An 11403-nucleotide genomic window follows, 5' to 3' on the forward strand; every position below is an offset into this window, starting at 1 on the left:
ATTAAATTTAATCGACATCTTCACACATTTACGATCATCACATTCAGTTTATGATTTTTTTAAGGACGTTACATCATATTGTTTGTTTGCTTTTTTTCAAATGAGGAGCCGGAAAACCTTATTCTTATTTTAAAAACAAGGAGATTTTTTTTCTACAGAGAAAAAAATGGCAACAATAATCTTTCTCTACCTCCATAAGTCAAATATGCTTCGTAAATACTCAAGTTTCAATACATAGGGTGAGCATTACTAAATTAGATGTGTTTAAAGCCTGATTGTAAAATATCGCTCGAGCAGAACTTAGAGTAAATACTAAAAATACTGTCGATATCAAACAATATACAAACAAAATCGTTCACATTTCAATAATTCAACCAAAATTAACATTGCGTGTGTGTGGGGGGGGGGGGGTCATGGCCCTCGCATCCTTGAGCAGGGCCCCTTAAACCAAATTTTTCACTGGTCCTTCTATAGTGGATTAATAGCATGAAAAAACAAAAAAATAATAGTAATTGTACCGGGCCCTGTGAGCCCAACCCTTGTGGGGGGGGGGGGGGATCTTACAGACCCTTCCACATTCATAGAGTCCAATATTTTGAGGCAAGCTCTGTACTTGGTGTGGTAAGGAAAGGTCTATCTACCACAACTACTACATGCACCTCATACTCTCATCCTTTCTGAGGAACTTAAAACGATTTGGTACGTGCTGGAATGTTTTGCACGTGCATATTTGGGCCCCCTAATGAATTTATGTCATCAAAATAAAGCGTGTTTTGTGTTCCAGAGGTACTGCCTTCCATATTAGAAGATGCCAGGATTTTGCAGTGGTGACATGACCACAGATAAAGATTGCTACCGCAGGGAGTCCCACATCGAGGGGTCAGAGCACCAACCTCTCAGTGAGTATCAAAAAAGGCTGCCGTTCAGAATCTACAATAAATTGTAGGTCCCGGTCTAATTAGCCCTTGTGTGCAGAAAATGACAGTAGTGCAACAAAAATGATCAAATGAACAGACTATGCTTCACAGAAACTTTTGCCGCAGACGTTTTGCCCTCAGCATGTTTCATCCTGGTACATTTCACCTGCCTTGAACATATGAGTGGCCAAGTGTTGACCGTATGAATGACCAAGTGAGTGACAATCGCTCACTTGATCATTTACTCAACCAGTCGCGAGCTCTCCCTTACTCATAGTCACTCATTCATACATCGAACACTCATAGTCACTCACTCATATGGTCAATTGCCCAATCGCTAGGTCACTCACAAAGGCAGTCACTTGTCACTCACTTGGTCACTCATATGGTGAGGGTAGGCAAAATGTATCGGAAACTGATACCAGGGAAAAATTTCAGAGCTAAAATCTCCAGATTCCCCCAGACTACAAGGGTATGAAAAAAAAATAAAAATTTCGGACACACCCATGTGTGAGAACGGTTCCTGGAACATTTCCATATCTCATTGAGGTTTGAAGCAGGGCATGCATGTCCGGTCTTCAAAGGCCAAAGACTTTAAGGGGAGGGGTGACTTGCCCCTTCCACTTGCTTTCTTTCAAGTGCCCATTCAAGATTAAGAAAGCAATATCATACGTCTTATAAGGCTAAAAAAACGACAAAAAGAACCAGAACTAAATAGCTAATGCCTTTTATTTGTTGATTGATTTTTGAAGAGAAAAAACTCTCATAGCTAATATCAAATTTAAATATAATTTCTATTATGTGCGAATCGCAACAAATACTATACAGTAATATGCTATGTATCGAAATTACACACCAGACCATTTTCCTCATTTCTGATTCAAGAAGGATCCAGCGTTTTCTGCAACTCACACTCGAAAATTTCCTCGAAAGATGAAAGAAACTCAGATTTTGCCTCGTCAACAGTAACGTCCCTAGAAAGTTCTCGGCTCAGCGATGTCACTCCTTTGTCTGGGATACCACATGGAGTAATATGTTCAAACCACGATAGGTCGACGTTGCAATTGATCGAAATACCATGAGTCGTGACATATCGTGAGGCATGGATACCTGCAATGAAATGACAAATATATATAAAAAGAAATGTTAAAATACAGACTTTTGACTGTGAGATATTAGACTATGGGGGCTCATTTATCATGATATTACAAAAGTTGTTTGGGTTGTACATCCAACATTACAGATGTGTTTTTTTACATGCTTCACCCACTTGAGCAGTGGGCATCCCCACAAGCCTAAAAGTAGAATATGCCCGGGGCACCAGAACCACCTGCTTCTCTTCCCCCCAATTGCGGCCTGGCTCCAGGATGATATGGGAAAAGACAGTCCGAAAAACAGCTCTGGAAGAAGAAAAACCACAACATACATTTTAAGAGACACTGTTGTTCGCAAAAATCGAATGCCATATAGGGAAGGTGAGGAGGAAGAGGAAAGGGGGGGGATGTTACTTTTCCCATTCAAAAACAAAGAAAACAAGACGCAAACAACACTCAATGCTGAATCCTAGTGGCACCATCTGTTGTGAAAATTGGGGAAATAGATTTCAAAAAGGGGTGCACAAGCAGGTGTCCTCTTTTCTCAGGTTTCGAATCTGATAACTCTGTTCCAACACACGCGGATTTGTTAGAAGTTCCGCAGAGGCCCCATCAGCTATTCTGTCATCTGCATGCTCCAGTTTCAAGGAAAGGGAAAGAAAACACAACAAAAATGAAGAGAAGATCGGTGAAACATGCAGCGTATTTGACTTCTCCAGAAGCAGTCAACCAATCATGCCCGGCATAAAGTGCTAGCAAAAAGCTTGTTGCGCTCTGTAGGAAGACATTCATACTCTTTTTCTTATAAGTGGACTGGGTGATTTAGCATTAAAAATCTGCTCCTAGGAAAGCCCGGGTTAAAGTTACCCACAACATGGCCCGGCCCTTTAACTCGGGCAATGGTTGAATAAGCAATTACTGACATAGCCTGGGCGATGTATAATTTGAAAATAAAGTCAAGTGTACCCGCTCACGATCAATCTTCAATGAGCAAAAAAATGGAGTACAACACATAACCCAAAATAATCCATACCTATGGAGGCTATTTTCCTATCACGTATCCACACTCCAGTGTCTTTAGTTGTCATCGCGTCCAGCCCGAATCTCTCGCACGTCTTGATGATGGAGTTTTCCAGGTAACGGACGTACAACCTGATGCTCTTCCTCACTGGGAATTCTACAAGGTACAGGATAGGATAAGCGACCAGCTGTCCGGTGCCATGGAAGGTTATCAGTCCTCCACGGTCAGTTCTAACGAATTCGGCTCCCAGGGCCTTCAGCTTGAGTTCGTCCTCCTCGGTGTAGTCACTGCGCCTAATACCGACCGTGTATACAGGAGGAGAATGCTCCACGAGAAGGAGTGTCGAGGTCAGGCCCTCCATATTCCTCGACTTCAGACGGCCAAGTAACTCACCGGCGCACGATTTCTGGATCGAGTAGGCTTTCTCGTAGCACATTCGACCTAGGTCGCGCACGATCACCTGGGGCAATTTCACTTTCATAGCTGACTAAATTACGACCTTAGACTAGAGATGGACTTCGAGTTACCTGAGGCTATGGGTGCCATACCACGGTTATTTTTCGCCACCATGGCCTACCAGACCACGACCTGCAATGTGGACCGTTATTTTCAGGGCCATGTCTTGAAGACGTGTAAATACTGACGGCTTTGACAACGTTTCTGAAAACCTGAGGAATTGAACGGCCGGAGCCAGAAAAATAAGTGAAAAAAAAAATGATTGTGCTACAGGAAATAATTTTACCACATTTTATAGTGGGTCCCAGCTCTAGTCAATAAGAAACCCTGCGTAAGACCAATGTCTGGCAGCATCATCGAGCTCGTAGGGAAACCAAACAAAATGAAAAATTCTGTTCTTTTGACAAACTTTGACATCACTACATGAGTCATGTTTAAGCTGACCATATTTCTTAGAGAGATATACGGGACATTGGGATTCCAATACGGGAAAATACGGGACATCGCCAATTATTGCCAAATATTGTTGAAATTACAGAAAAAACACAATGGCGGGAAATGATGCATTACTGCAAATTGTATTGGATTAAAATATATTCCACCAAAAAGAAAACGTTAACCAAGGCAATGTGGGAGATTAATATTCTCATACATAGTTGTAATTATCATAAAATAATGTATGAGTTGAAAAATAATGTCAATCTTTGACTATAATAAAGAATAACAATGCAAGTAGGCTTCGTATAAAATACGGGAAAAACCGGGACACTTTTGCCAAAAAGTCGGGACGACCAAAAAAAAACAGGTAATACCGGGACTGTTCCGGAAAATACGGGACGTATGGTCACCCTAATCATGTTTAGTAATGAAACCAGATAGCAGTACTAATACTATAAATTAAAAACTTGTCTTCTGCTTCTTCCAACGCTCTTTGTTTTTGACGTCTTTTTTGTGTTTCGAAAAATAACTTGAAATCTTCTTATCCAGTTCAGACTTTAAGCCGGCTTTTCCTAGGAGCAGGTTTTCTGTGCCGCGCGCAACGTGAATCAACCAGCGCTAGAAACGCCGTCTGCTCACTAATAAGAAAACCAAAATATCTGTTTTAAGCGGGTTTTCCTAGGAATAGGTTTGTTGCGCAGCGTGAACCGAATAATACCATTTTGCGCCGACATAAACGTGCAACATAATCACGCTACGCGTTTGTGTTTTCCTAGCGTGGCGCATCAGATCAGGGTGACTATATAGTATATGGCCCTGGCATCAACCACTCAGTAGCGTAAGAAGGTGGGGGCCGCACCTCCCGCACCGGGTACCAGCTCTGAGGGATGACAAAGAAAACTGCCGGTTTTGTATTAATGTGCCTTTTTTGTTACATAAAATAACACGTCAAATACTTTACATGGGCTTTTACAATCTCTAATTGCAGCAAATTGTGGGTGAACGATGTGATGCTGCAATAATTTAGTATTATTGTGTGGTGCATTGGGGGGGGGGGGGTGGTGTTCTGTCTCGTTTCTTTTGAAATGTGTTGGTGCTCAAGTAAACAAACAGCCGGTCCTGGTGACCCATCATCTCATTCTTTAAACAAATATCATTCTCCCCAAGTCGTTCTGCGCAACAAGATCATATTTTTAACCCGAACATCGTAATAGTATTCAAAAAATCGTCAACGAATAAGACAAATACCAAGAAATACTGAAACATTTCTTATATATGCAGTCCGACACGCTATGGGTGTCGTCTTCAGAGGATAAGAACATCACGCTGACCGAGTTTCCCACTTCATTGATTTCCGAATCTTCAATCTTGGTTGCTCAGCGGAAAGAAAAAAATATACGCCTGTCCAAGTCAAACGTCGTGGCAAGAATGAAGCGAAGCGCGTGCGTGTAAGTAAACTCGGTCAGCGTGATATTCTTATCCTCTGAAGACGACACCCATAGCTAGGGGCCGCTCAAGCGAAGGTGCAAGGGGTGCTCCGCAACCGAGCGGCAGGTTGGCGGCAGCGCAGCCTTTAGTTAAGACCTCAAAATTCAACACAGTAAAAATGTACATGGCATCACGCTTTTGAGTCATATCTCGACAACGGAAAACGTTGAGAAAATAGACAGGGCCTGCAATACCAGAATCGAGAATGTAAGTAATCGAAGCGGCTCGAGATAAAATCTGTACCCGTGCGGGACCTATTTTTTGCGCCTCCTGCCCATTGCCACACCCCATAGCTCATACATCGTGCAGGGCCCTCAGGCTGGAATTTTTCGCTTAACCCGAGACAGATTTTCTATGGGGGGTAATTTACATGAAAATAAATAAAATAAAACTACTTCAAAAGCGGGACGTATGGTCACGCTTATTTTGCACTGTAAACGGTATGATGTGCAGCTTTCTTCTGCAGGGCCGCAACTAGATGCTTGGTCACCCAAGACAAGCGCGCATTTTGACACCCCCTTGTAATGTTGAAGGAGAGGTTTCAGAATAGAATTTGCGCCCCCCCCCCCTCGGGTCCAGCACCCGGGGCACGAGAACCTCCTTCTTCCCCCTAGTTGCACCGAACTGAGCCGAGTGAAAAATTCTGTTCTTTTAATCAAATTTCATAACCTCATGAGTTACAACTAATAATGAAACTGGATGGCAGGATAAGTATATAAATGAACAGTAGAAATTCGTCCTTGGAAGAACGTCTGCTTCTTCCAAGGTTCTTTGTTTCCTTTAAGCCGGGTTTTCCAAGAATTAAGTGTTTTGCGCAGCGTGAACCGAACTGCATCATTTCCCGTCAATGCATGCTTCGGTTTGAAGGGAAAGAAAGCACAACAAAAAACAGAAAGCGGAGTTTACCTAGTAGTATAGCCTCTTGAATGGGGAGCCTCCTTATCAAGTCGCCTTACCTAGGAGCAGGTTTTCTGTGCCGCGCCCAACGTGAATCACGCAGCGCGACATGCAGTCCACTCTTTAATAAGAAAAGCAGTATGAATGTTTTCCCATAGAGCGCAATACGGCTCACGAAAGCACTTTACGTCAGGCGTGACTAGCCGACTGCTTGTGGAGGAGTCAAATGCGTCGCGCGTTTCACCGATCTTCTCTTCATTTTTGTTGTGTTTTCTTTCCCTTGCCTTCAAACCGGAGCACGCAGACCATGGGCCCCCCCCCCCCCGCCGAGTGTCAAAAGTGGAGTGGGCCGATTTAATGCATATATGTATAGATGCATTGACATCATCATCATCGTGCCCCCCCCCCCCCAGACTTCCAAGTCTATCTCCGCCAATGATGCAGACGACAGAGTAGCTGATGCCACGACTATATACTACTCATATATAGCCACCCTGATCTGATGCCCCACGCTAGGAAAACACAAACGCGTAGCGTGATTATGTAACGCGTTTCTGCCGACGCGAGATGATACAGTTTGGTTCACGCGACACAAAACACCTATTCCAAGGAATAGGTTTGCTGCGCAGCGTGAACCGAATTAGACTATTTCGCGCAGACAGAAACGAGTTACATAATCACGCTACGCGTTTGTGTTTTCCTAGCGAGGCGCATCAGATCAGGGCGGCTATATAAAGTATATGGCTTTGCATCAGAGCTACTCTGTCGTCTGCATGCTCCGGTTTGAAGGGAAGGGAAAGAAACACACAAGAGTGAAGGGAATATCGGCAAGACCGCGGCGCACGACGCATTTGACTCCTCCTGAAGCAGCCGGCCAATCTCGCCCGACGTAAAGCGCTGTCGTCAGGCGTATTGCGCTCTGTAGGAAAACAGTCATGATGCTTTTCTTACTGGTGAGTGGACGGCGTGTCACGCCGTGTGAATCACGTTGCGCGCGGCACAGGAAACCTGCTCCTAGGAAAACCCGGCTTTAGAGAAGATCGGTGAAACGCGCGGCGCACGACGCATTTGACTCCTCCGGAAGCAGTCAGCCAGTAAAACGCTGTTGGCGTATTGCGCTTTGTAGGTACTGCTTTTCTTAGGGGCCATTCAAGTATTACGTCAGCAAATTTTTAGCCATTTTTAACCCCCCCCCCCTCCACCCTTGTCAGCAAAATTTCGTCAGCATATTTCATCATATCTTCAAAAAAAAGGTTGTTGATGACGTAAGCAACGTTCAACCCCCCCCCCCCCGTCATCAAAAGTCAGCAAATCAGAAACCCCCTACCCCCTCGATGCTGATGTAATACTTGAATGACTCCTTACTGGTGAGTGGACGTCGTTTCGCGCTGGGGAATTCACGTTGCACGCGGCACAGAATACATGCGCCTAGGAAAACCCGGCTTTATATAAGGAGGCATCAAAAATAAAGAACTTCTAAAGAAGTAGCTTGAAAGAAGAAATTACGAAACTAATGAAAATGTACTTAATCTTCCGACAAAACTTGAAATTATGCACTTAATCTGAAAATTCTTCAATTTTATGCATTTATATACATTAATGCTTAAAAGAGGTCAAAATATGTAAATCAGGGAAGCATGGGCGGAGATACGGGGGCGTTGGAGGGCATTGCCCCCCCCCCCAGCGTTAAAGGTGGAGTAGACTGATTTAATGTATACATGTGTATATATATGAATTAACATCATCATCATCGCGTGCCTCCCCCCAGCAATAATGACCGTGCCTCCCCCAGACTTCCAGGTCAATCGCTGCCTATGAAGGGAAAAAATTAGAAGGCTGGGGGGGGGGGGAATTTAGGACGGAAAAATTCAGGCCCGGCAGTTTAAAGTGAGAACAAAGATATCGTTATAAAATTACTTAATTTTAAAGTTGGGTGGGGCGGCGGAAAAATCATGTTTACCCCGGACGGCAGAAATCCTAGTTACGACCCGATGCATGTAATCCGGACTCCAGTCATGACAAATTTATAAATAGTGCAAAAAAAAAAAAAAAAAAAAAAAATAGAAAGGTCAATTCTCCCCCTGAAGTCCAGACAAGACCCGGGCTCTGTCCCTTGAGGGATATAAGCCCTTTACCCTATTGGGTTGGGTCTCGCTGGAGAGGTATTGATCAATTCTCCCCCGTCTCCCGCTGGGTAACCTTTTATTAAATTAAGTTATAAAATAACCGAGAATGGCCACTAAAGCTGTGTTTGTCAAAGTCGGCAATATCGCCCCCCTGGCAAGCGATGGAACTAATCCAGGGGGCAGTAGGAGCTATGGGTTTAATATTAGCCACACTAGAAGATTTGTCTCTGAGTAGAGGTAATCGACTATTTAGATTTTTAGGGCATCTAAAGGAAAATGCAACGAAACCCCCTTCTATGTGTCTCCCTATTACGTTTCGGACCTTACCCATTTATACGACGACATGTGGCTTCAGTTGCGATTCATCCCTATACATTATTCCTGTATATAGGGCCTGATTTTTGCATGGGCAAGTGGGGCATTTGTCCAAGGCCCCTTATAAGTTAAGTTACTCTTTTACTCTTGTCGCAAGAGCCTCCTAATTCCTGCTTTACTATACATGCCTCTTCAAGGAAGGCCATCAGCATCATCATGAATAAAAGGCGCGGACGCCACCCCTCTGAAGTTATTCTAGCGTACAACAGTTCTAACAGATATAACGCAAGGGATAATGGCGCACTTTAGTCATACTGAAAAAACAGACGTGCATTTCATTTACAGAGCTGCAAACACGGAAGTACCACAGAGGCAGCACGAATGTATTGCCAAAGTGTGCCATTATCCCATACGTTACAACTGTTAGACCGGTTGCACGCTGGAATAACTTCACAGGGCTGGCATCTACGCCTTTTATTCACTGTGACGTAGATTTGCATACGGTTTTTTTCTTCTTTTCCCGGGAACCTGGCCAGGTTACATTTGCATCATGGCCCAGACAAGAGCGGGGCTGACAGGACTTTAGCCCTGGGGCCCGGGATAATTCTCATCATTTTTGCTTTTTTTACGCTATAAATTAACTACAGAAAGGGCCCCAGGAAAAGTCTGGCCCGGGGGGGGGGGGCCGCAAAAGATCCCAACCTAAGGGGTTAATCAACCCCGGTGTTTGGCGATAAGTTGCCAAAGTTCATGTGATAAGCTATTTATTTTGGTAACCTCCACTAAACATAACGCGAAGAATTCTGGAACCTTTTCTCCATGCAAGTGGAGACGAAATGAAGACAGTATCGCGAACTGGCTGGCCAGTTGAACTGCCCAATATCCAAAATTAGCCAGAGATCCCAATAATACTGTTACAATCTCCTTTGTGTTTTCTTAGCATGGCGAATCAGATGAGGGCGGTTATATTTAGCCTTGGCATTAGCTACTTTGTCGTCTGCATGCTCTGGTTGGAAGGGAAAGAATTCAAACCGGAGCTTGTGTTTAAACACACAGGAGTGGAGAGGCAAAACGCGCGGCGTACGCATTTCACTCCTCCAGAATCAGTCGGCCAATCACGCCCGACGTAAAGCGCTGTCGTGAGCCGTATTGCGCTCTGTAGGAGTCTTTACAACAGTCTTACTTTCTTTCAAACTAGCACAACTCAGATCTATCACCATCTAAGGGCGATTTACTACCTAGTTAGTTGTGCTGGAAGTGTAATTGTGTGTGTACCTAACAGTCCGAGTGCGTATGTAGTGTAGTGTTAGATTTTTCAGGGCTGCCATCTATATTTCAGAAGTGAAGAGAGTGATGTGTTATGATTGAATTACATTTGCACTGTTTGTACGTCTGTTGCTCTCTGTGGTGAGTTCAGCAAAGGGGAGATCAGCTCGCATTCGCGCCTTGAAGTTGGGAATCACAGAAAACCAACTTCAGCCGACCACCACTGTGGCGACGGTGGGGTTTGAACCCACCACCTCGCATCGCGAGTCCGCCAGTATGACCACTCGACCACCACAGCGGCGAACAGTCCTACTGCTTTTCTTAAGCCGGGTTTTCCTAGGAACAGGTTTTCTGTGCCCGCAACGTGATCCGCCCAGCGCGACACACCGTCCACTCCACTAATGAGAAAAGCAGGTACGACAGTTTTCCTACAGAGCTTAATAACTCGCACTACCGCACTTAACGTCGGGCGTGATTGGCGGACTGCTTTTGGAGGAGTCAAATGCGTCGTGCGCCGCGCGTTTCACCCATCTTCTCTTCATTTTTGTTGTTTTCTTCCTCTTCCCTTCAAGCCGGCGCATGCAGACGACAGAGTAGCTGATGCCAGAGCCATATACTATAATATAGTCACCCTGATTTGATGCGCCACGCTAGAAAAACGCAAACGCTTGGCGGGATTATGTAACACGTTTCTGCCGACGCGAAATGATCCAGTTCGATTCACGCGGCGCAAAACACCTTTTCCTAGGAGCAGGTTGTGCAGCGTGAAAACGCTGATTGATTAAAAAACGTGAATTTCAGGTTTATAACCAATCAGTGATTTTACGCGGCACACACGCACCGTAGAAATTTTTTTCCTAGGAATAGGTGTTTTGCGCCGCGTAAACCGAACAGTATAATTTCGCGTCGGCAACAACGTGTTACATAATCACGCTACGCGTTTGTGGTTTCCTAGCGGGGCGCATCAGATCAGGACGGCTATATTATAGTACTAGCTATAATACCCCGGCGCTGCCCGGGTTTTCTTCAATGAGGCTGTTAGAAACACGTGATATCTCCCTCTTTCTTTGAGGGACATGCAAACCATGTCCAAGTTAACCAATATGGTGACTTCCTGTGCGACTCATGAAATAAATAAATCTAGATTTAAAGAAACATAGAAATGAATATATACTTTTCTTTCCTTTTTTAATGTATTCCTTTTTGCTATGTATTTCTCTTTCCCCCCCCCCAAACTTCAAGTTAGTTATCTGCCTGTTTCAGCTTTCAAAAATGCTTAATTAAAGCTGTGGAATTTTTTCGATGTACTTTTTATTGGCCCATAATTAATTTTAAAACAACCTAAACTGTATGAATTGATGCAGTTGAATATCAAAAGATAATAC

The 11403-nt window shown here is 44.1% G+C and overlaps 2 protein-coding genes across 2 annotated transcripts in view; both read right to left on the reverse strand.

Annotated features, from left to right (window-relative positions):
* The window catches only part of LOC149071044 (uncharacterized), a 61973-nt gene extending 60153 nt beyond the window's left edge, over positions 1-1820 (reverse strand). The window contains exon 1 of the mRNA XM_089248425.1: positions 1774-1820. The gene's annotated coding sequence lies outside the window, so the exon portion shown is untranslated. The remainder of the gene's footprint in view (positions 1-1773) is intronic.
* On the reverse strand, positions 1629-3676 carry Lipt2 (Lipoyl(octanoyl) transferase 2). The gene is made up of 2 exons (XM_089248426.1): positions 3045-3676; positions 1629-2027 (listed from the first exon to the last, which is right to left on the reverse strand). The coding sequence occupies exons 1-2, from the start codon at positions 3511-3513 to the stop codon at positions 1798-1800; spliced, it is 699 nt and encodes a 232-aa protein (XP_089104552.1). The 5' UTR covers positions 3514-3676; the 3' UTR covers positions 1629-1797.
* Positions 3677-11403: the final 7727 nt, after the last annotated feature.

Source organism: Pholcus phalangioides, unplaced genomic scaffold (genome assembly GCF_987345545.1).
Source record: "Pholcus phalangioides strain wild (caught in Gottingen) unplaced genomic scaffold, Ppha-v1.0 ptg000020l_1, whole genome shotgun sequence".
Lineage (NCBI taxonomy): Eukaryota > Metazoa > Arthropoda > Arachnida > Araneae > Pholcidae > Pholcus > Pholcus phalangioides.

What these genes read in the sequence shown, in the direction of transcription:
- Lipt2 (XM_089248426.1), bottom strand. Translation starts at nt 3,513, where the DNA reads ATGAAAGTGAAATTGCCCCAGGTGATCGTGCGCGACCTAGGTCGAATG. An exon ending in TAGGAAAATAGCCTCCATAG is followed by an intron (nt 2,028 to 3,044) that starts GTATGGATTATT and finishes ATTTCATTGCAG; the next exon opens with GTATCCATGCCTCACGATAT.